This window comes from Lytechinus variegatus, chromosome 1 (genome assembly GCF_018143015.1).
Source record: "Lytechinus variegatus isolate NC3 chromosome 1, Lvar_3.0, whole genome shotgun sequence".
Classification (NCBI taxonomy): Eukaryota; Metazoa; Echinodermata; class Echinoidea; order Temnopleuroida; family Toxopneustidae; genus Lytechinus; species Lytechinus variegatus.
The window spans coordinates 61,339,745-61,365,185 of record NC_054740.1 but is presented as its reverse complement, the minus strand read 5'-3'; the positions used below and the strand labels follow the sequence as shown (position 1 = coordinate 61,365,185).

At 39.2% G+C, this 25,441-nt stretch overlaps 1 protein-coding gene across 4 annotated transcripts in view; it reads right to left on the bottom strand.

Annotated features, from left to right (window-relative positions):
* Positions 1 to 25,441, bottom strand: part of LOC121418826 (twitchin-like) — a 130,214-nt gene that overhangs the window by 35,169 nt on the left and 69,604 nt on the right. For all 4 annotated transcript variants that reach the window (XM_041613001.1, XM_041613016.1, XM_041613008.1 and 1 more), the window contains exons 39-68: positions 24,393 to 24,580; positions 24,031 to 24,145; positions 22,767 to 23,072; positions 22,172 to 22,453; positions 21,520 to 21,822; positions 20,736 to 21,038; positions 19,913 to 20,200; positions 19,382 to 19,681; positions 18,799 to 19,101; positions 18,208 to 18,368; positions 17,562 to 17,712; positions 16,182 to 16,463; positions 15,337 to 15,633; positions 14,293 to 14,499; positions 13,658 to 13,753; positions 12,751 to 12,920; positions 11,783 to 11,906; positions 10,982 to 11,284; positions 9,303 to 9,451; positions 8,754 to 8,904; positions 8,038 to 8,142; positions 7,181 to 7,378; positions 6,174 to 6,285; positions 5,381 to 5,553; positions 3,950 to 4,081; positions 3,347 to 3,493; positions 1,940 to 2,095; positions 1,333 to 1,479; positions 734 to 879; positions 164 to 320 (exon numbers count right to left, since the gene is read on the bottom strand). In XM_041613001.1, the coding sequence (XP_041468935.1) occupies positions 164 to 320; positions 734 to 879; positions 1,333 to 1,479; positions 1,940 to 2,095; positions 3,347 to 3,493; positions 3,950 to 4,081; positions 5,381 to 5,553; positions 6,174 to 6,285; positions 7,181 to 7,378; positions 8,038 to 8,142; positions 8,754 to 8,904; positions 9,303 to 9,451; positions 10,982 to 11,284; positions 11,783 to 11,906; positions 12,751 to 12,920; positions 13,658 to 13,753; positions 14,293 to 14,499; positions 15,337 to 15,633; positions 16,182 to 16,463; positions 17,562 to 17,712; positions 18,208 to 18,368; positions 18,799 to 19,101; positions 19,382 to 19,681; positions 19,913 to 20,200; positions 20,736 to 21,038; positions 21,520 to 21,822; positions 22,172 to 22,453; positions 22,767 to 23,072; positions 24,031 to 24,145; positions 24,393 to 24,580 (5,952 nt within the window). The remainder of the gene's footprint in view (positions 1 to 163; positions 321 to 733; positions 880 to 1,332; positions 1,480 to 1,939; positions 2,096 to 3,346; positions 3,494 to 3,949; positions 4,082 to 5,380; positions 5,554 to 6,173; positions 6,286 to 7,180; positions 7,379 to 8,037; positions 8,143 to 8,753; positions 8,905 to 9,302; positions 9,452 to 10,981; positions 11,285 to 11,782; positions 11,907 to 12,750; positions 12,921 to 13,657; positions 13,754 to 14,292; positions 14,500 to 15,336; positions 15,634 to 16,181; positions 16,464 to 17,561; positions 17,713 to 18,207; positions 18,369 to 18,798; positions 19,102 to 19,381; positions 19,682 to 19,912; positions 20,201 to 20,735; positions 21,039 to 21,519; positions 21,823 to 22,171; positions 22,454 to 22,766; positions 23,073 to 24,030; positions 24,146 to 24,392; positions 24,581 to 25,441) is intronic.

Here is a 25,441-nt window from a genome sequence, read left to right as displayed (position 1 = left end):
AGTAGTTGAATGCAGAAGCAAACAAATGATATTCTTCTGATTGTGACATATAAAACTAGGCTCATATTCTGCTTGGATTGCCCAAAAAAAGCATTAAACTTAAAGATACAATCAGTAATAAAGCTATAAAAGATATAAATTAATTTTTCTTGGTGAAACTTACGGTTTGGATCCCTGATTGTGACCGGTAGGCTGGGCATAGAGGGCTCTCCCTTGCCTGCCCTGTTGACCGAGACGATGCGGAACTCATATTCCTTACCCTCGACAAGGTTAGGGACAAGGAAGTAGTTCATTGGAACAGGGTTTAGATTCACTGGAGCCTGCATAGAAGAAAGTAAACAACATAAAACCAATCTTAATATGGATAAACTTGCAAACAAAAATTGTAAGGATTTGACATGTCAAATCCTTATGTCTGGATCGCAAGCTCAATCCAACTTCCAGCCAATCAGATAACAGAGTTGCACGACACGTATATGATATACAACGCGCATACGCAGTAGAAAGCGCGTTTTCTCAGTTGCTATGGCTAAAAGCAAAAAGCGCATGCGTGAGTCGCAGACAGCATGGTAGTCGGATCGCAAAGTGTGCGGTGTCAAGGCTTATGACTACCTTGCGATTCATCTCCCCTGACTCAGTCGCAGACCAGTCGGGTCGTAAGGTGTGCGGTGGCCATTAGTAGCAATCAGGTAAAAAAAAATCACCACCACCAGAGAAGGCAAAGGTGACTTACCCATCTCTCAGCTCCGGCTTCAGTCTTCTCTACAATGTAACCAGTGACTTGACTACCACCATCATCATCGGGTTTGGTCCAGGTAATGCTGGCAAAGTCCTTGCCAACTTCAGAAATATCTGGGCTACTGCTAGCACCAGGTGGATCTAAAACAAATTAAATGTGAAGTATAATATTCATATCAACAGGGGGAAAGTTGCATGGGGGCTGAGGGCGAATTACCTCCCTTAAGCCCAAAATAGCCAGGGAATTTCCACAGGATGAAATGCAATTTGAATGGATTCTAAATCTTAAGTAGCTATAGTATACTATAAAATCTGATGAAATTCACATTGGTTTTGACTAAGTGATAGAGGTTTAAACTGAGCGTAGTAACCTCATTGTCATGAAGTCTAAAAAATACCCAATTCATTTGAATACGCATCTTGAGAAATTCAAATTGGGCAAACTTCAAAGCTCAAAGGCAAAAGGCAAGCACAGGAATCCAAGTTATTTTTTTTTAATATTTTGAATATCTAGGTGCTTAAGTTACTCAGCATAAAATTTGGTGAAAATGGATATTATTTTAATGATGGAACGTCCATAATGATCTAACTCACCATAAGGTGCCTTAGCCACAATAGGTTCTCTGGTCTTCAGAGGAACGCTCTGGCCGACGTCGTTCTCCGCCATCACCCTGAACTCATAGGCACGACCTTTGACCAGGTTGCTTGGGGTGAAGGATGTGTTGGGAAGGTAGCTACCAGCTAAATATGAAAAAAAATGAGTAAAGAAATAAATGAATATACATCTACAGCAAAGCATATGATTATTACCAATGTCAGGAAAAGGACAGACAGATTAAATCAAAATTCTATTTCATGCCTGGTAATGATTAGACTTTTATCTTTGTACCAGTTCAAAAAAGTACTATTGAAAGCCACAGTTCTATGCATTTCATCTCTTATGAAATACAAGCGTATTCAAAGAGAAGGCTATGACAAATTTTTAGGTGAGCTTATTGATATATGCAAATACTTTATTGCTATGCTTGAGATGTCACGATGAAAAGCTGTGCGGTCCATGGAAATCTATAGGATAAGGATTTTTTTCACTTCTATGAATTCATAAATGTGACCCATGTTATGGAACATAGCACCTCTCATCAATGTTAATCCCTTACCCCTCTGATTGCACTCGTTAATCTTAATTCCTGAATTTGCTTACCTGTGATCCAGTCTGGGTTCTCCTCATCCCTGCGTTCCACGGTGTATCCCTTGATTGGGCTGCCTCCGTCATTGGCTGGTGCCTTCCAAGAGAGGGCGATAGAGTTGTTTGTGATCTCGCCAACCTCGATGGGTCCCTTAGGTGCGGAAGGTTTATCTACAAAATAGGACACATACATTTATGAAATAATTGGTCCTCAATAATCAATACTTAATTGAACATTGATTTACAGGGGTACTCCAGGCTGAAAATAATTGTCTAATTAAATACAGTAAAATTACTGAGCAAAATACTGAAAACTTAAGCAATATTTTGTGAAAACAGTTAAAAGCACATCATCATGAATATTCATTAGGTGGGCTGATGTCACATCCCCACATTCCTTTTTCTTATGCTATTACATGAAATCATAATTACTTCATATGTAATACATGTGTGTATGATATATCTCCCTTATGATAAAATAAGTTACGGCAATTAAAGTGTTCAATCAGTTGTCAATCCAACTTTTTTTAGTTCTCGGAGGATAAAATTTGAATAAATATGATTTCATATAATACAGTACAAAAGAACATGTTGAGATATGACATCATAGGTTTATCATAGAATATTCATGAGGAAAAGCACAGAGCTGTTTCACCAAAATAATGCAAATCTTTAAAAGGTCAAAACTTTGTTATTCCTTGTCCGATTTTGATGAAATGTTCAGTGTTGTATTGGTCTGATTTTTCGTGATCTGTCCAAATCATAGTATGTTCAGCCTGGAGTATCCATTCAATATTATGTGGCATGTCATCATCATTTAATACACAAATCTTTATTCTTTCTATTGTTCTTGCAAAAAGAACTATGAAATGCCTCTGATTCATCTTCATTTAATTTTTTATAATAAAAAGATAATGAGATTATACTTTCATATAGTTTTTTATACATCAGGACCTTCTTGTATGACTCTTCTCCCTTTTTTATTTCACAAGGAAATGTGTATTGGCCTGAAATTATCATAGCTTGAGGAGTTCATACATTCTGAGATTTTATCAAGCTTAAAAGCGCAAACCAAGCTTTAAAATAATGTATAACTTATCAAACTTGATTGATAATAACCCACTCTAGTGTTTGATTGAATGTAGCATAAATTAAGTGAGAGCTTCAAAGAATATTAGGAGAAAAGGTTTGAAGCTTTGGGTGAAATCTTGGTAAAATCTTCAAGCAGTCAACAATAACATGGTGTCAAAGAAACTCTTGTATTATTTACCTCTTTATCAAACTTCACAACTCTTTATAAAAATTTACATCTTCAAAATTTGACAGGATAAAAAGGATTACTTTTTCCACATAAACTTACATGTACTTTCAAATTTTTACTTTTTTTTAAGACCAAAAGACCAAAATGGAATCACTCCTTACCTGAGACTTTGACTTCAAATGTGCAGGAGTCTGAGCCGACACTGTTGCTAAGGGTGACCTTGAAGGTCTCATTATCTTCAGGCTCTGCACCCTTGACACCAACCTGGACATAGTCATCAAAGACGATAGCCTTGACACGGCCATCAGCTGTAGAGACGGAAGTCAGAAGAAATTCCAATATGAGACAATGTATCTAGAAGGAGCTAACTTGGTTTTAAAGTGTTTTATTTATTCAATTTGCTTTCACATACCATATTCCGTCAATCCATACCAAATCCAATAATAATGATAGGCATTTATATGGTACCATCTATCTAAAAATATTCTACTTTGAGGTGGACAATAAAAAAGAAAGAATAAAAGAGATTGGGTGAGTGTCTGATTGCCTAGAACTAATACTCTAAGAAAAGAAATGTTTAGAAATTTTGCCCAAAATTATTTTTAACAAGTGTTACAACAAACTAGTTTCACCACCATCTCCAAAATACACAAACATCTGTTTTTAACTATTGATTTGTAGCTCTTTTATTTGAATCAATAAAACAGAAAAATATGATCTGACTATGAATTGTACTATGTCACTACGAAGTAGAAGTAACTTACATGTTATGTTCTCAATTCCTCTGTGGACGGTGACATCCAAATCACCCTTGCCATCGAAGGGGATCTTGACCTTGAAGGGTTCACCGACCTCTGTTTCTATGTTCCTGGGTGCGGAGCGGATGCTAGGTGGTACTGCAATATGAATCATTCAAAAATGATAAAAAAATAATAACAATAATAATGTGGTGATTATCTTACCAATAATATTCATAGTCTCTACGTGCTTCACAAATTGTCTATTACATAATAAACTGAACATATTAAAGGCTTCATTAGATTGCAATATAATTCTACATTACCCTAATTATTATACTACATCATACTACTGTATACATTCAATGTAATGCAGTGAACTCATGATAACATTTAATCATGAACACTTGCTCTCTCCAATTGAACAAACTAATAACTTGTCACGTATAAATGAGTTCACATCTAAGTAAGATATAGCAATCTACATGTACTCTTTGGTGGATTCCTGAGAAAAGAACATTAACAGTAGCAAATAAAACTCTGACAAATTGAAACCTTCAAAGATCCCTCTTAAAAATTATCATAGCAGTGAGTCATCTGCAATGGACACTCCTTCATAAACACAAAGGCATTTTCTGTGGCTGAAAATATGTTGACAAATTAGAAAATTCTACATTTGTTGGAACAGTGGCCTCCTTGCACCTTACATGGTTTGATAAGCTCATATAACCCAGTAATCACTGTGCAATATCATTCAGTAAAATTATAGTTTGAAAGAGGAAATTGATAAAAAGTGGGAAGATATACAAAATGAGTTCATGTCTCAGTTAGATGTATGTTCAAATATTGAGACTCTTATTTCAAAACCCATGTTGTTATTAAAGATCTTATGATTATGTCAACTTTCAAACTACCATGTCAACAGAACTCAGATGCCAATCAAAATCAAGGTGTCCGCGGTAGACACTATAATGGCAAAGTGAACTGTATTGTAAATCCTGAATGAAACTGACCCCCTGGAGACGGTTTCTTAACCATTTGTAATCCGACAATTTTCTTCATTTTGATTGGCTCAGAAGCACGATTCCCATGGTAATAGAGCAATAAAACGTCCTTTTTTTCACATAATAAAACATCTGACAAGTCCTTTCATGAAAATCTCCATGTGTACATACATACTTTCTTTCCTGCATGGAGATTTCCTCTCCTATGAAAAACCTTCTTATCGAATTTGTTGTGAGTTTTTATTACCTCATATTTGCCAACTTTATCATTCACCTTTCAGAAAGAATACTCTAAGACAAAAGGGAAATCTTTCTCAATGACACACCATTCAACGGAAACAATCAATGTTGTTTGGAGATTTTGAAAGTTTGCAAATTTCACTCTAAAATCTGTCAAATACTCAGGTAATATCCCTGACAATAAAGAGAAATTTGGGAGCCCCGTGGTACCTACGTAGGACTGAAAGCTTGGCGCGGCACTTCTCCGTGCCAGTCTTGTTGGAGGCTTCGCAGACGATCTCTCCGGCATCAGAGTCCCTCAGGTCTGTCAAGATCAGGGTGTAGGTGGTGTCCGACTCCCTGATCTTCACCCTGGCTCCAGGAAACAGTTCCTCGCCCTTGCGCAACCTGTATCAAAGAGAGGGAGGAAAACATGGATGTGTCACAAAACAATGTATCTGACTAAAAGTCAAAAGGCTCAAGACAACTTGTCAAAATTCTGTGCCGCATATTTAAGCAGTAATCCCACTATAAAGAGGCGTTATTGTCTTTTCACATCAAACCCCCCCCCTTATTACTTTTCTGCTTTCTGGCCTTGTTTCACAGACCTAGTCAACAATGGCAAGCAATAGGGAAGCGAGAATAAGCTACTGAAATGATGGATTTTTATTGTTTGTGAGCAAATCTACAATAAAATAAATATTCTTCAGTATATTACATTGGAATGATGTTCTAAGAGCTTTACAGATATATCATTATCCCAGTAAATGCATCCTGGCTTACCCGAACACAATAAATGCAATTTCTCCACACCCCGGGGAGCATTCTAAAAATTTTCAACTAGGATTTCACATACAAACGGATAGTCATTTTAACACTGGGGTGGAGTGTGGATTAACGCCTTGCTAAAGAAACTAGGCCGTGATGAAGTTCAAATACATGGCCCTCTGATAACAAAGCGTTAGTCAGAATATGGCATTCCTTATTGATAACAACCTTTTTTGTGAAATGGGGCCTTGGATTCTTACCATCTGATGGTTGGCTGTGGTGTACCGGTGACCTTGCATTCAAACTTGGCCTCTTCTCCCTGAGCAGACTGTACAGCCTTGAATTTCTCGTCAAAGTAAGGAGCAACACCCTCTGCAGAATAAAATTAATGATATGAAAGATACAATCGGTTACATAAGAGATACAATCAATTGCGTTAGAGATAAATCAATTTAATAAAAGATGCAACCACTTGCATAAGAGATACAATTACATAAGAGCTGGAATTCTTTGACATAAGAAATACAATCAATTACATAAAAGATGAAATCAATTGAATAAGAGGTGCAATCAATTACAAAAACGCTATAAAAGAGATGCCATCAATTACAGAAAAGATGCAATCAATTGCATAAGAGATACAATCAATTAAATAAGAGATACAATCAATTATATAAGAGATGCAATCAATTACATACAATGTGCAATCAATTGTATAAGAGATACAATCAATTAAATAGAGATACAATCAACTACATAAGAGATGTTATCAATTACATACAATGTGCAATCAATTGTATAAGAGATGCAATCAATTGCATACAATCATTTATGGAATTAAACATAACACAGGGGTAAGAGCCAGTAACAAATAAAAAAATCTGAAAAAAGCTGAAGGGTGTTGAAAATGTCTGAAAAAGAAAGAGCTCCCATACTTTTTGTACAGAGGAAAGCAAAAAATAAGCTGAAATTAAGCTGAAAAAAAAAAGAAAAAAAAAATCTGAACTCGCACACCCCTCATAACAGAGTCTATGGCAAAGTGTGGGAAAAAAATTAAAAGTTTTGAATCTTAAGCATATCCTTTTTCGTTACACCATCCAGCTATCATTAGGAGATGGATATAACAGCACTTCCCCATTAAAAATTCATCAATTAATGACTGGTTTCTGTGTCTCTGTTGGGCTAAAGTGCCAAGATTTTTTAAAAATATTTTAGGTGTCATTCTATAAGACAATCTAAAGACAGATAAGAATCCCTTATTACTCACTGATAGGTTTCTGGGTCTCAATGGGTGCAGCGGTGACTGCGGGTTCACTGCTTCCCATCTCATTCTCAGCGGTCACCCTGAACTCATAACCCTTGCCCGGTTCAAGCCCGTCCACAGTGACGCTGGTACCCCTGACCGGGTACTTGCTGACCGGTTCCCAGTCTGGGGAACCTTCCTCTCGCTTCTCAACGACGTAGCCTGATGGGTAACAAAAGGAAAGAGAGAGTGGTTATTTATTGTAAGTATTAAAGGGATCAGATATTTGCTCCTCAGACAATTGCTTCTGGCTTATTCTCCCAGAAGATGTAGCACTGGTGTCTGATTTGATTTTGCTTTATAATATCATTGTTTATATGACAGATCATGGCTACATTTTAATGGTAAAATCATTCAGAGAATATTCAGAGAACGTACATGCGCATCATAGTTAAAATCCATTTTGTTTAAGACCTTGTTTTACCCTCACAAGATAGATCTGGGGCCCGTTTCATAAAGGACTTGCAATTGTTGTAACTTTGCCATTATGGCAATTACCATGGTAACCTTGATTATGATTGGCTGCTGAGCCCTGTTACCATGGTAGTTGCCATTATGGCAAAGTTACAACAGTTGCAAGTCTTTTATGAAACGGGCCCCTGATAAAAAACCAACCCGTAAGGCTAGCTGATGAGCCATACTAGATGTTGGAAGATCTTACATTTGATGTTAGTCCAGAAAAGAAGAAATGGTCAAATGCCTTGGCGAAACCATACTTGGGATTTAGAATTAATGTTGAGGAGAGGTTTAAACTTGACTTTATATGCTTGAAGCAAAATGTCACGGATCTCTAGCGATCCCCCAAATCTTAGTCAACTCACCAGCAAGTTTGGCTCCACCATCTGAAGTTGGTTTGTCCCATTTCAGGTCAACGGACTCCCTGCCAACGTCTGATGCAGTTGGTACACCAGGAGCAGAAGGAGGGTCTAAATGAACAAAGACGAAAAGAAAATAAATATATCGATACGGTATTTTTTATGATCTGATCTGCTTTAATAATGATAATATAGTTGATGTTTCCAAAGTGCCTTTTCCATAAAATACAAAACACTTTGAGATGCCACCCCTAGTCAGCATAGGAGATGAAATATATACAATATACTAGGCAGTAACAGTTAGAATGTCTTATTCATATCTTATTACATATGATAAACTAATAATACATTTAACATACAAGAAAATGCATACCAAAAGTTCATGAGATTTAATCGGAAAGTAATTTCCAGTGGGGAAAAAAGGTATAAAAAGGACTTTCCTTTTTAGATGCATCATGGCATATAAACAGGTGTAGATCCATTGTTTGCATATGTTTTTACAGTATCTTGAGAAATATCTTAATAATTTAATCTAAATATACACAGGCGCGGCAAAGTTGAAAGAAATGCATAGTTCATATTATCTCTTTGATATCCATAACTTAATATACACAATCATAAACCACATTTCACAATAAAGCATTTAATTCATTCCCCTCTAAAAAATTGTTTTTTCGTTTGCACCACTACCTTTAAATTGAAACAATTTCAAGGCCACTTACTAATGACAGCTTTGGGTTCAACACCAAGAAGAGTTCGGCTTGGAGAACTCTTTCCAGCCTTGTTCTTGGCAAAGACCCTGAATTCATACTCTGCCGTGTCACGGAGGTTGCTGACTGGAAGGGTTGTTTCCTTGACGTTGTAGTCATTGACCTGCAGAGGGTGCAAAGTTAAAGAAATTAGAACTCCTCATGTAATGATCTAGGATCATTGTGGCCCCATCATCACTTTGTCACTACCATCACTACCATTATCTGTACCATCATCAATACCATTATCACCACCATCATCACTACCACCATTACCACCATCGCCATCATCGTCATCATTGTCATCATCATCATCATCACCATCATCGCTTTGTCACCACCATAACTACCATCATCTATACCATCATCAATACCATCATCACAACCACCATCATCATCAATTAGACCATCACCACCACCACCACCATCATCATCTTAATCATCATCATCACCTCCACCATCACCATCACCACCATCGCAATTGCCACCACCATTCCTTCTCCTCCACTGATCACATCTTACCGGTATCCATTCTCCATCCCTCTCCTTCTTCTCCACGATGTAACCGATGATGGGGGATCCACCATCAGCCTCCGGAGCGGTCCAGGAGAGCCTGACGTAACCACGATCAACTTCATCAGCAGTGGGCTTGCCTGGAGCTTCAGGCGGGTCTGTGATCAACAGTCCAATAAAAGAATTACTATCAAACTTCTTCAAGACAATTTTACCACCATTCACTTCATTTAATTCTTTTTAAAAATCAATTCATAAAATTTTATGTAGTCTACACAAGACATAATAAAAAGAAACCTAATTTTCATTAAAAAACAAATTGCCATGCATAAATGTATAGGCCAATATTCCTAGCGATATGCAGAACTTTAAATATGATAATTTACTTTTTTGAACTTTCCAATTCAATGCAATAAAAATGCCATTTGTTTGTAAAAAAATCTAGTTGTAGTCAGATAGTAGGGGAAGGCGGGGTAAGTTGAGCATAGGGGCAAGTTGAGCCACCAGCCCCAGGCCAATAATGAATGAGTCAGACATTGTGGTGGTGTCATGTATTGATGACCCATAGCATAACCCCTAACCCCACCACATTGTTTTCCACTTTGAAACAAAAAGTAGTTTTTTAGAGGGAAAAGTATGAATTTCAGCCAAAAAAGTAAAAAAGAGTGTGAAATAGATAAGTACTTTATTCACACACACGTCTTTAAATATAGTAAAGACATGATAACAACATTGTTAGTCCAGGTATGGATCTTCATTCTTGTCATAGTCTTTTATATGATAGATGCATAATAAATGTGTGGATACAAAATTATCGCACTAAGTTCGGACTGGGGTAAGTTGAGCCAAACAGCATGGGGCAAGTTGAGCCATGGTAATTCTTATGGTAATGTATCTTAAAAAATAAACAAACCATAAAAATCGATTGAAATGCAGGTTGAAAGGAGCAAATTTACATGACTGCTCTTTTCCTTTTAAAGGATGTTAGTATTTATAGAGAATTAGCAAGTGAAAAGACTTTAAACAAAAAATTGACATGCTGGTTCTCCCCCCATACATTTTGTACGTAGTTTTTGTGGCTCAACTTACCCCAGACGGTGGCACAACTTACCCCATATATGGGGCAAGTTGAGCCATTTGACATCGGTTTTTTTCAAAGGTCACGATGACTTTCAGTGTGGGGGTAGAAAGTTATATGTAGGTGAAAAACATTTCCCAAGAATCAAATTTAAAGGCAAGGTTCTTATTTCTACAATAGCACTAGTCATATCATTTCTAACATGCAAAATGCAAAAAGTGTCACAACTTACCCCGTCTTCCCCTACAGCGGGCTTCACATGATCACAATAATTGTTAAGAATATCTAGACAAAAAGTAAACACTTTCACTTGAAATCAGGACCCTGTCTTACAAAGAGTTGCAATTGATCCAATCGTTGCAACTATATGGATAGCCAGCAATGTCAACATCTATTATGCATGTTTGTTCAATATATCTTCGAACTATGATGTATATTCATGCATTCATTGCATTCTGGAAAATTCCCTGTGCTTGTCTTTGTTTACAAAGGACATAGTGCAATTTTTTGTAGGAAAAAATTATGACACATGGATTTTCAGAGAGTTACGGTTGATCGGATCAATCGTAATTCTTTGTAAGAAATCTTTGTAAAACAGGGTTCTGGTTACCAAATGGATCTTTGATGGTGACGGGCTGAGATCCCTCGAGAGGTGGACCAACACCGTACTGATTCTCGGCCATCACACGGAACTTGAGCACAGAGCCCTCGTCCAGGTTGACCACGTCATAAGAGGTGGTACGGACGTAGGTGGACACCTTGGTCCATGCCGACCGTCCGGCAGCCTGCTTCTCGATCACGTAGTTTGTAACGCGACTGCCTCCGTCGTCCTGTGGCGGTTTCCATGACAGCCTGCAGAAGTCTGCAGTGACGTCAGTGGCCGCCAGCGGGCCCTCGGGGGCAGACGGTTTGTCTGTGGGAAGGGGGAGAAGGATTGGAAGAGAACGGTTTGAATAAATGGTTTTTGTGATGTGTGTTGCATGAAACATGAGAAGCCTAATCGTGTTGACAAAGTAATTAATGCTCATCTGTCAAATTAATTATCTTTTGATAACTGATTTTTATTTAAAGTCCAAAAAGATGTTTAGCATGTCAAAATCAATATCTTTTTATAACTGACTTTAATTAAAGACAACAAAGATTACTCTAGAGGTCATTTGGTTGCCATGGGCACTGTTTTACCTAGAGATATCTAGGGAAAAAAAAAATTTCATTGTCTCAAGTGAAACTGCTACATGTAGATTTATTCATTTTCCATTTTTACCGTGATTTTATAGTAGCTTTTACCTTTGGCATCGAACTCCCTTCATAATTGTATATAAGAATCCTGTCGATATGGTGTAAGAAAAGCTTGAAATAAAATTACATTACTCTCTTTGCATGGAAAAATATGAATGTCTGAACAACTCACCTACTACAATGATGCGAACAGTGGCTGTATCGGTTCCCTTCTCATTGTTGAATGTGACTGCGTAAGTTCCAGCATCGCCGCGTTCAGCCTCACTATTGACCATGATGGTGCTAAGCTCAGTATCCTGAAAGTTTAAAAAGTAAAGTAGGAACACATAAATATAAAAAAAACATTGTAGTGTTCTTGATTCCCACACCAATATAAAAGGGAAGTAGGATTTCTAACTGTCAATTTATTTTGCAATGTACATAATGGATAATGGTCCCATATGAAAATGTCTTGAATTAATCTAGTATATAAACATCAGTCACAAATAATTATTCATTATCAACTGACAGAGGATAATTTTCTATTTTCGTTTTATATTTCATAGCCAAATTACACTGAACTAAATAAGAGTTTTTGATTAATTTTCAGCTTATTTCAACTCAATAATGTGTCTAGTTATCAATAGAAAACTGAGCATGATTTTAGTATTCACCAACATATGAATTTTTAAGAAACAGTATTTTATATTCCAGATGGTGCTCAATGCAGGTACTGTGCCTAACTGCTTTGATAACCAACCAAAGTATCAAGTAGGATAAAAATTCATTTAAAAAATTCCAGGGTTACAATCTGAGATCACTGGCCAAATTTATTACATTGCATTACAATTTACATTGAACAATCCATTTTTTTTTTTTAATTCCAGAGTTGTTTTCTTTTTTGACACCCTGGCTAATGCTGGGGTAACAATATCAAAGTCCTTTGGAAGCACAAAGAGACGCTATAATCATAATGTGATATGTGCTATACAAGAAACGTTTTATATTATTGTTATTTTTAATATAGAACTCTCTTGGGTTTCGTGGTCAAAGGTACTTTAATACATAGAGAAGAAAGTGGAATAAACATGAAAACACATTGCAGATAAAAAAATCCAATCAAAACCAATCAAAAATAAGAAATTGAGACAAGCGCCAGACCTCGAAGGTGATCCTACGGGTTGGTTCCACGGTGATGCCGTTCTTGTCGCTTCGGGACCATGTGATGTTGGGTGGTGGTGAACCCTCAAAGGAGATCTCCACACGGAACTTCTCACCTGCAACAGCGGTGATCTCGCGGTTGCGGCAAGAGGAATCAACCTTGGGCTTGACTAGAAAAGAAAAAGAAAGAAAAAAATGACAATAAATCATTGCTACAACACACATTTTAAATGACAGGTCAACAGAACTAGTAAATGGTACCAGCCATGTGCAAACTTGTGTGTTAGCTACAGTGACGGGTTAATGTGATACATTTAAGTTAATCATTAAGAGTCATACCACTCTTCTATAAACAGAGGTGTATATTTGCATACATAAATCAGGGGCGGCGGAAGCGGGGGGCCGGGGGGGGTGGTCTTCAGCCCCCCACTTTTTTCCAAAACAGTGTATAAAAACGTACAAATGACCATATGATTGTGAGTTTTTGCATGGTCAGCCCCCCCCCCAACTTTGAAAACTGTTCCGTGGCCCCTGTAAATTGGTCCACATTTCCTGGTCAAATTTAATGGATTGTAGAGTGACACTATTATAGGCGTTTTCTAGTGAGATATGTCTATAAAAGCATCGTGCTTTCAATACGCATAAAGATAAAATGAGCAAGATTACATATCTAATATTATAGGATATTATAAAACAAGCAATCTTTATTTCCTTTGCCTGTGCTGAAATGAAGAATTGGTAAAGAAAAGACACTGAGAGGGATTTGTACAGTGTGATGAGGCTCAACTTCTGTTAATAAAAGGTGATCAAAGAATTGTTCAACCTTAGCTTCAAAAGGCAATATAAGGAGAATATCATCAAATTTCTTATTGTGAGAGGTTGAAAAGTGGACAGTATAATATTTTACCTGGTGGTGGTCTGGCAGTGATTGCATCAGAAGCATCGCTGGGCTTGCCTGGACCGGCTTCATTGACTGCCTTCACTCGGAACTCATAGCTGGTACCTATACACATTCATCAGATGGAGTTATAGAAATTTGTTGATCCCGATATTATTGACTGATCGATTTATTCATCATGATAAAACAAAACACAAAATATTCACATTAAAAAAACATGAAAATGGAGGTAATGGCATTACTCATTGTTAATATGATTATATGGCTCTTTTCTCCTAAGATACATCTTTTGATGAGAGTAGAAAAATAGCTGGTCTGTAATATTTGATAATATGAAGACTGGATGGGGTGCTGATCCATGGATACAATGGAAAGCGGGCATGAAAAATCTTAAAATGGGAACACCATTAATGCTTTGTTTATTAGTTAATTATCAACATCTCATTTGGCAAAAAGTTGACTTTTGGAATCAGTTGCTCCTTTTAGAAAGTCTCTGGGGAATAAGACAATTCATCTGTCAAAGGATTAAAGTTAAGCATTTTATAAAATGGTGATACAAGTGTCTCCCTGCCAGCATCGCCACCTCATCATATCTGGGTCATTTTTCTCTGTCTCTCTATCTATATTCCTACAATTCTCTTTACCTTCTGTAAGCTTGAAAGCCGTGAAGCTTGTATCCTTGACCGGTGCCCTTGTGGCCACAGACCAATCACCGGTATCGGCCTTGCGCTTCTCAACGATGTAACCGACGATGGGGTTGCCACCATCGCTTGAAGGCCTCTTCCACTGGATCGAGATCGTGGTCGAGGTCGTTGTGGTCACCTCTGGCTGTGATGGCATGCCAGGTGGATCTGGAATAAATGAAAGTAAAGAAAACTTTGATAGCTCATTTTCTTTTCTTTTCTTATTGTCTTTCATTAATAAGTTTGTGCGTATACAGACAAAGATTAATCTCACGGATACACTGCTACACCTCCACTTGTATATCTTTTCTCACTACTGCAGCTAGTACTACTTGGGCATGTTTCATAAAACTTGGTATAATAGCAAATTACAGTGAAACAGTTAAAAGCTACTGAAATCATTGGAATTGATTGGCTGATAGCAAACTTGTTATGACTTTGCTCCTATATCAAGCCTTTATGAAATTGGACCCAGGTTTTCACTGATGACTATTAGTTCTACCTTTAAATATGCTTCTACTCCCATGAAACTCTTTCTCTTGGCTAATATTTACTATTGCTGTTACAACTTCTTCTCCCATTCAATGACATTGACATACGGTACAAATACTGTATTACGACTATTATGGCCTCTACCCTAACTTCTTTAACTATTTCTTCTTTGAAGTAACAGGCCACTTCTGCTGCTCTTACTTGTACTAATTCTACTATCACTGTTTCTACTAGTAAATGTACTCCAGCTGCTATTTGTTCTAAAATCAAAGGTAGTGACAAGCGTGTTCCAATAAACACCCAAACACCCAAGTCCATTTCGGAGCGATTGTAGACATTATTCAGAACATGGTATGGAATGTACAGAAACTGCATATTAATAATAATAATATTCAGTTCTTTTATAGCACATGACACATAGCTACGCATGTCCCTATGCACTTGGATGAAATTAGGGAATATTATTACTACATGCATTATCTCCCTTTGTGACGCTTTCGATTGCGGACTCACCGAACGGATTCTTGGCGATGATGGTCTCGCTCATGATCGGCTTGCTCACACCGTATTGGTTCTCGGCCGACACCCTGAACTGGTACTCTCCCCCCTCCTTCAAGTTCTTGACCTTGAAGTGAGGGGAGGGCACAAAGCTGCTGACCTTACTCCAGGCCCCGGTGTCCGGGTCGCGCTTCTCCACAACATAGTTCTCTACGTCCTCTGGGCCGTTAACCGGTTGTTTCCAGGACAGCGTGACGCTGTCCGGGGTGATGTCGCTAACCTGGACCGGGCCCTGGGGTAAGTCAGGCTCCGCTGTTTGAAAGAGAAGGGACGAGAGAAAAGATTATCATTAGAGGAGAATTACGGAAATTTAAAGAACACAGTTACACTTTCGAGTTGTTGGGCTGTTAAATAATGCCAAACTAGTCATACTATTTTTTTCATATTTTTTTCTGATTACTTTTGATATATCTTGAAAAGTTTGACTTATTTGTAAATCTGAAAAAGAAAGCACTGATGGGAAAACTTTATTGTTGTCCAAAGATTTACAGAATCATACAGCTTATTACATTCATGTATTTTGATTCACCTACTGGATAGATTGTGGTTTAGCTTTTTAGACTGTCTCTCTTTCACACCATACACTGTTCCATACTTCTTTTTTAAATTCTCTTTCCATGTTTTACTTAACATTTCATGATTGGTTGCCAGTAGTGCAAATAAAACTAAGCTAATGCAGATACAGAGAGCTGCAATAAGCTGTACAAAATACATTATTACCATATATCACAAATGGAACAGGATCTCAAATTATACAAGTAATTTGAACAAGAAATTTGGAGAATTCTACATGCACATACCAAGAACAGTAACTTTGACGCGTGCGGTGTCAGAACCAGAGGCGTTCTTGACGCTGATGGTGTAGCGGCCGGCGTCCTGTCGCTGGGCACTGTCCACGGTCATCCTGGTGTAGGTCCTGGCGGTCTTGATGATGACACGTCCAGTCTCCTTGACCGGTGAGCTTCCGATCTCCCAGGTGGCAGTGGGGGTAGGGAAGCCGGACAGAGGAAGGTTGATCTCAAACTTCTCACCTCCCTTTACCTTGATGTCCTCAAGGTCGCCGATATCGAGCTTGGGACGTTCTGCGAAAGAGAAGTCCCAGGATCGAACATGGTTAGGCAACTTGTAAAGAGTCTGTGCTGTGTCTTTTAGCAAGAATCCTGCTAAAAGATGCTACACATCTTTTCATTGCAGCTTTCCTGTAATACCCATTATTTTGTCTCTGAAGAAATGTTGCTTGCAGGACTTCTGCAGGAAAGATGTGGCCCTGACTTTGACAAGGTGCCTTACATTGAATCTGATTTGTGTTTCTCCTCTGATATTGGGAAATGACCCTGACAATACCAACAAATGAATGACTGAAGACAATGCCAAAAGTATGTGTCGCTGATCGGTTAAATTCATAAATATTGACATCACAATATCTATCAATGTCAAGTTTTAGAATTGTTGCAAAATACACAAAACACTTCTGACAGTACTATGCTATATTTTGCCCCAGAGTATATTTGACAAAGCAATTGATAATCACTTCTATTAGTAAGATTTTTTTATACTCTTTGCCGTGCTTTGTATAAGGTAAACTAATGATTTTAAAGCTAAATGATAGTAGTTACAGTAAAACACTAATTTCATGAGAAAGTCTGTAAACCCTCTGCAAGGTTAAGTATGACTATATCATTGTGGATCTAGATCTGGTACAGTTACATATACTTAACTTTGTGAAATCATAAAATCTAAGCTGAAATACAATTACACTGAAGATTGCCAACACAGACACACGTGGGACAGTGTATTATTATTGCTGGAATAAAGACCCGACGGAAGTGACCGATTCCGCACTTATTTTGCTTATTTCTCAGCAATTACAAAATTTCTTTCAGAATACTTTGGCACATATTTTTTATTTATACAAACAGACACTTGTATGGTCATTATATTAGATTCTGTAAAAAGTCATTTTGAGATCGTTACCAAAACTGGAATTTACCTTTAAAGAGATGTTATTAACATACATTTCCATAACTTTTACCTCTGATTTTAATTTAATGTCTTGTCACTTGCGTCTATCTGACTAAATACCAAATCTTCTTTCAATAGGATGATTTATAGATAGATCAAATAAATGTCGAAGATAACAAATTCAAAATAAACGAGAAATGTAAAAATTGATTGTAAACCTGGCTTATCCTCGATGATGGTTGATGGAGTGGGGGCACTTGGTTTGCCTGGGCATTCTTCGTTGTTGGCCCTGACACGGAACTCAAGCTCCTCTCCCTCAATGAGGTCTGGGACCACTGCAGACTCTTCCTTGGGAGACACCTCAAGGCACTGTCAATGATAAATAGCAATGGCCAATCAAAATCATTCTTGCATGCATATTTTTTTCGAAATATTGGCTAGGGACCAATCAGAATAAGCCTTTCATATTTGTAATCCACCACAAACTATTTTCTTTTACCAGGGCTCAGGTCACCTACATGTCTCTCAACAGTGGTAGAACACAAACATGTGATACGGAGATCTTTTAAAAATTAATGAATATTCTTGATTGACTCTTGGCAAGCACTCTCTCTCTAAATACATGTATACAACACAAATAAATGTTGTTATAATATTATTCCAACAGTGCCATGAAACTGAGACAAGATGGAAATCAACTTCTGAGGAGTCACAGCTTCAGAGTGATCACGTAGCATTCCTTGAAGAAAGCATGATAGCAACATGCACACAGAAGTACCTTTGACTAACCTCTGCAATGAATTAGGAACAGAGAAGATGTGTTAGTGTCAAGTCCACCTTCAGTCTTAATTTAGGTCTACTTACTGGAGCCCAATCTCCTTTGGGACCCGGTCCAGTCTTCCTTTTCTCGATGGTGTATCCCTTGATGGGTGCTCCACCGTCGGACACGGGCTTGGACCAGGAGATGGCTGCGGAATCCTTGGTCACCTTCTCCAGGGTTGGTCTTCCTGGAGCATCGGCAGGAACTGGTGAAGAAACAAGGATGGAGAAGAGTTTTAGGAACTTGATAAAAAAGTCTGTGGTGCATATAATTCACAGGAATTCTGCTATTAAGGTGCCTTATCAAGGCATAGAATCTTTAATTCACAGAGTTGTAGTCACCATTCATCAAGGGAAATACTTTATGTTAGAGTAAATGATGCAAAAATTTCCATACCAATAGTAAGGTTCCTCCTACAAAATATCTTCACATGCCAGATACTTGCTTCAAGAAGTGCAGTAGGTTCTACTAAAATTAGGGAATGTCAACTAATTTATTTAATGTGCATTACACACATATCGATAATGGTCTTTCAGTAGGAATCTAAGAAGTTTTTGAAATGAAGGTTCAACCAGAATACATTAATTGATCAAACAATTGAAAAACCACCACTGATTTTCTCTGTATTTTCTTACGGATTGGATCCTTGGCAACAGCAGATTCAGATGAGCGGCTGGGCTTGCCCTCTCCTGCATCGTTCTCAGCGACAACTCTGAACTGGTATTCGAGGCCTTCCCTGAGGTTGGGGACTGTAGAGACCGTATCTCTGATGGGGAAGGAGTTGGCGCGTTGCCACTCTCTTGCGTCCGTTGGGCGGTACTCGACGAAGTACCCTGTGACAGGGCTGCCACCATCGTGATCGGGAGGTGCCCAGGAGAGGTCTGCGCTGTTGCGGGTCATGCCATCGATCTTTGGTGCAGCTGGTGCATCAGGCTCATCTATGTGAAAGGCAAGAAGGAAAATTTACTGCATAATAGCTACCACCCTGCACAATCCTTCAAGAACCAATCTTAGAAATTAAATTTCTGTATGGTACATGTTTATCTGCTAGCACACAAGTAGCAAAATATGTTAAGGAGTGTGATGAATGGAAGAAAAAAATCTTCATGCAGATACCAATACAGCCTGCATATAAATATGAGTAGCATCTCTGAGAAAGATCAATCTACAAGATTGATGCAACAGATCTTTCAGAGCAAAGAATGGTCCGATCCTTACCAAACGGCAACTTGACCTTGACTGTGCGTCCTTCCAGAGGTTCACTGGTGCCGTACTGGTTGATGGCACAGATACGGAATACATAGTCATTCTGGTAGGTGAGGTCCTTTACCACACAGCTGGTAGTGGGTGCACTGGATGTGACGCGGGTCCAGATATCGTTCTTGGGGCTGCGGCGCTCCACAGAGTAGCCAGAGACGGCGCTGTTGCCATCCTGCTCTGGAGCCTTCCAGGACAGACGGACTGATTCCTTGGTGAACTCGGAGTACTCGATGGGGCCTTGAGGTGCAGTGGGACGGTCTAGTATATGAAGAAAGATGATACAAAGTACAGATAAAGTGTCTGAACTCAATCAAGAATTCAATCTGGTAAGGTACTGTATAGTCTTACCTATATAATAAGATATTGCACCTTTATCAAATGTTGTTTTAATCATTACAAAACCTCAACAAGAAATCTGAAGGTCTTATGGCTTAAGTGCTTTTTAAAGAGGAACACTCACTTCAAGAAGTCTAAAGAAAATGAGCTCACCCAAGACGACAACACTGACTGAATAGCTGTCTGATCCACGGCTATTGTCCAGCTTGATCAGGTAAGAACCCTGGTCACCACGCTCAGCACTGGAGCAGACCAGGTTGGAGCTGGTCTCAGTGGTATCCACGTTGAAACGATCCGATGGTTTCATCTCCTTGTTGTCCTTCAGCCACTCAACCTCGGGGGCTGGGGCACCAACGAATGGGACATTGATGTCAAAGCGGGTTCCAGCTTTGACACGGAGATCACCAAGCCCAAAGCCGCTGGTGTCGATCTTTGGCGCCTCTGCAGGATGGGAGGAAGGAGATTTTATCTTTATTAGAACCGACTAGGAGATTGTCCAAACTGTATACAGTTAATACTGTGAAATAGCAGGAGAGCAATGAGTTGACCCTACAAGGAGAATAACTTGATCTTCACCCCATATTTTCACATTCTTCAATACTTGAGAATATCCACTTGCTTTCTTCTCATAAGAATAACAATACATTAAAATTACATATTGCAAAAGATTTCCAATTTCCATGCTATCTACTGCACATGCAGGTCACATTTGCATAAGAATAATTAACATTTCCACATCAGAAACACCTCTGCAATTAACCACTAACTTACAATATTCCTCAGGTTTCTACAGACATGACCACCCCCCACAAAAAAAGGAAAGTGAGAGGCATTGAAACACAAAAACAAAACAAAAACCTGACAAGATAAACGATCAGTACAGGCCTCCCGTGAAAACATTGCTTAACCTTATATAGCCTGGGCTATTTTGAAATTGCATAGCCCTGGAGGTTTTAAAGTTAGGATGGTGACTAACCATACTGAGCTTTGGCAACATGGTGGTCAGACTCTGGACTCGGGGTTCCAAGGCCAGCCCTGTTCTCTGCAAACACCCTGAAGAGGTATTCCCTGCCAGTGATGAGGTTCGTTACGGTGAAGGAGGTTGTCTTGACTGCCTCGCGGGTGGCCTTCACCCAGCGGCTGCTGCGAGACTCCCTCCTCTCAACAATGTATCCGCTGATCTTGTCTCCTCCGTCGGACGAAGGGGCGTCCCATTCAAGGTCTGCAGTGGTCTTGTCGTAGGTTGGGATACGAGGTTTGCCAGGAGAAGCTGGAGCCTCTGTAAATGTAGAGATGAGAAAATTTGACATTGTAAGAAAAGTGTGAAATCTATGATTAAAATAGAAAAATAGAAAGAAGTGTATAAAAAGGAAGTCTTTCCAAATATGGAAAGAATTGTACAGTCAAATATCAAACAAGCCCTTTTCTATTGCTCCTTTATTAACTGCAATATATTGTCAATTTAATATACATGTAATCATTCATATGGTGACTGGCTGGAATATTCCCCAGGGAGTGGAAGATAAGCATACATCGTGTGCACGAATGACTGATTGAATCCGATGACCAGGGGTAATAATAAATCGGTTGGCCCTTGGATACTGTTACATACCATGTTTGTTTTAAGCCCCTTATAAATTTCCAGATTATCATTATTGTTATTATTATATCATATTGTCATAGAGTCAATAACTCTGATGAAGGTTATTTTTTGAATTCCTGGATGAGATGTCAGATACAGGATCATGACCATCACTTACCATATGGATTCTTTGCCTTGACCTGTTCAGATTCCAAGGGCTCACTGGTGAATCCTGCTGAGTTCTCAGCACGGACCCTGAACTTGTAGGTGGTTCCCTGGTTGAGCTTGGTGGCTGTACCCTTAGGTTCCTGGCAGAAGCCAGTTACCTTGGACCAGTAGTCATCATTGGCCTCGGCCTTCTCGATGATGTAATTCAGGATATCGCTGCCACCATCATCTTCAGGTGGCTGCCATGCCAGCGAACAGTGGTCAGCATAGACGTCAGAGATCTCCAGAGGTCCACGTGGAGGACTTGGGCGGTCTGTGGTGGGATGGTACAAAAGAAGTAATGATTAATGATGACAATGGTACAATGGGCACAGCTTCCTCATTAACTGCAAGCATCTGATTTCCTGTGATCTTTAATGAAGCAAATATGCAGGAATAGCAAGTGAAGATCATTTACAAAAATTTTGTTTTCAGGGTTTTATCCATGATATAAAGTAAGTATTCCAACTTCACACTTCAAAGTTCAATATGATAATCAACTTCTCTATTAAGCAAAAAGAGCTGAAGGGTAAATTTCTGTATACTAACAGTGAGTTATATGTACAGGTAAAGTTTTCACTTCATAGCCTTTGCAAATACCTTCAGGAAACATTTGACCTTACCTTGCACGATGACATTGCAGCTTGTCTTGACATCACCAGATTCATTGGTCAGCTTGAGCTCATAGGTTCCGGTGTCCGACCTCTCGGCCATCTTGACCTTGATCTCGGTCAGTTCCTCCTCGTTGGTGAGTTTCAGATGGTCTGAACCAGTGACCTTGTTCCCGTTGAGGGTCCAGCTGATCTCTGGGGTTGGAGCGCCCTCAAAGTTGACCAAAAGGAGGAATTCCTGGCCTGCCTTAATCTTGACGTCACGCAGCTTGTCTCCCTTGAGTTCAGGGCGAGCTGGAAAGCAGTGAACAAAATTTCACTTACTGAAATGATAATCTACAATTTCTCAATGCGGTTACCACAAAGGCAACCTAGATGAATGCTCGAAAGATGGAGAGAAATCAATGCCACTCTGGAAAATAATAGATTATTACTTTAATTCTGCATCAAGACTTTAAGTGTACTTGATAGGCAGATTTCAATATCTCTTCAAACAGTCATAAATAGTATGTTACACCTCTGCCAATGTTCCACAAAAGTTCTTCAAATTGTAGGTTATGCTAGATAATGAGGTCTCACGGGTTGGATATAAGAGCAACATACTCACCAAATTTGGGTTTGGTCTTTTGAGGTGCCGAGCACTCACTGAACTTGCCGGTGCCTGCCTTGTTGACTGCTGCTACCCTGAACTCCAGTTCCTTGTTGGCTGGAAGGTTGTTCACCTTGTACTTGGTGCCCTTGACAGGGCTGACAGTGACCTCCTGCCAGCGGCCAGTTCCGCCTGCCTCTCGCTTCTCCACAACGTAGCCTTCGATGGGTGCGCCGCCGTCCTTCTTGGGCTTGGCCCACTCGAGCTCGACGAAGTCCCTGTCGTAGTCTACGACTTCTGGGACACCAGGTGCACCAGGCTCGTCTGTGAATGAAAAGTGATTCAAGTGTGAGATCAAGAGATGTAATCTCCAGGGGACACTAAGCAATGAATGCACAGGAAGGTTACAAGCAACCATGATATTGTTAATGACTAACTCATGATAAGTGACGAATGATTCCTGCAAGTCTCATAATTGTTTACCTTAAAGGCATACACATGCGCAGTTTGGCTGTAACGCAAGGCAATGCCCCAAATGAATGATGATGAAGTGAATGATGTGACAGTATTTGTAACTTCTGCCTATGAGTAAACCTGTCATGAATATGACGTGAACTAGTCGGGACTAAGGCACAAACCATTTATGTTCTCTTTGCCCTGCATTGTCACAAATTTTCACAATCGAATCATGCCAATCCAGGAACCAAAAACCCTGCAAGTGTCAGAGCACCAACAACCAGCTTCCCACATTACTTCCTTAACAACCTGCCTGGAGAATCAACTTTGAAGGTGAAATAATGAACAACTATTCTTTGTGTATTTCATCTAAAATCTGCATTGTCAAGACAATATTTCATGCTGATCTTCATTCTACAGCTCTCGCTAGTCTTCATGTTACAATATGTAATGAAGGGATCTGGGAAATGTTTCACAAAGATAAGTAGGACTTACAGTCGTGCTTAAATGCCAATGTGTACATGATATGTAATTCAGATGTACATGATCTTACCAATGTGGTGGTGCCTTTCATACTGCATGAAGCGCGACTCTAAGCCACACTTAAATCTTTGTGTAACACCCACCTGGTTAATACAATAATGCAATTTAACTGAAATTTTATAACAACAGGGAAAGCATCCAAAAGCACGTAAAATTATTTTAAACTGTCACATTAAAAATAGGCAAAGCTGAAGAAGATGAGTTGACAAATGAATGAAAAGACAACAATGGAAATGTCTTGTGAATAATTTAATAATCTAAGAAAAGATCTGATCCTACATACCATAAGGGTTCTTGGCAATGACGGACTTGGAAGCTTCAAGCCACTTGCTGACTCCTTCAGAGTTCTCTGCTGCAACACGGAACATGTACTCTGTGCCTTCCACAAGACGGGTCACCTATTAATTGAATAGCACATAAAATACAAGAACTATTGATTGTCTACCATCAATCTGCTGTGTATATCAATTTATTCAAGGTAAATTCCTAATCTACAATGCATGCATTTTCAGCTGAAATTCTGGTCATGGATTCTATCTTAAGATCCCCCCCCCAAAAAAAATTATTCACATGTGGAAGGTCGAACGATTTGTTCTTGGCCAATCGGACAGCCCCGTTACAGTAGCTTATAACAGCAGCACGTACCTTGAGAGTGGTGTCCCTGGTCGTGTCGTTGATGACAGACCATCCTGATCGTCGGACGTCACGCTTCTCAACGATGTAGTTGGAGAGGGGGATTCCACCGTCATCTTCGGGTGGGTTCCAGTTGAGAGTAAGGTACTCTGAGAAGACGTCGGTGATCTCCAGTGGAGCTTTAGGCTGCATCGGCTTGTCTGGGTGGAAAAGAATGAGAAAATCAATGGTCATTTCCTGTCTCGGACATGGTGGCTCAATGGTAGAGCGCTCACCTCATGAGGTTGTGGACATGGGTTTGATCCCTGGTCGAGTCATACCAAAGACTAAAAATGGGATCTTCTGCCTTCCTATCATATGGCCAATATTTTGGAAGGGAAATGATAACTTTGCATTGTGCAGGTAAAGGGTTTATCCTAGGTAAATAGGAATTATTAACCGTATCAGACATCTGAGCAGGGCAACTTTGAAACATTGTTGCCTGCTTAAGACTGGGATCAAATGGCCAGTCAATAAATTTCCAATTGTTTATCCACAGGCCCAATTTATTGCCCACTCAGGAAAGTCAATGAGAAAATGTGTGGAAATGTAGCGGCAATAAAAGCCAGTGCTAATATCCGGGTATTCTATGCGTTTTTGTACGCGTCCTTGAACCGCGCAGTGCTATATGTCATAATGGTAATCAAGTTGCGACAACACTGGATACTGCGTCCCTAGGCCAGGGACACGTCATTTCAACTACGTCATAATGGTCAATTTCAGAGGCCCAGTCTGCTCAACATGAGAAACTAGATTTTCATTCTAAAAATTGAAAATATCTGAATTTTAATGATTTTTGCTCTGGAGGTCTGATTTGGTTAATAATAGCAATATTGACTGGCCTGGGGGCGAAAGGACATATATCACCCTCCCCAAATTGATTTCACCTTCATCTGCGACTCGGGCGATATAAATCTAGTTTGGGCGATATATGTCGTATCGCCCGGAGGCCAGTCAATATTGCTTTATTTTTTCAAAATTACCAAGGACACAGATACTATTCAAAAGTTACAAGTTGTAGA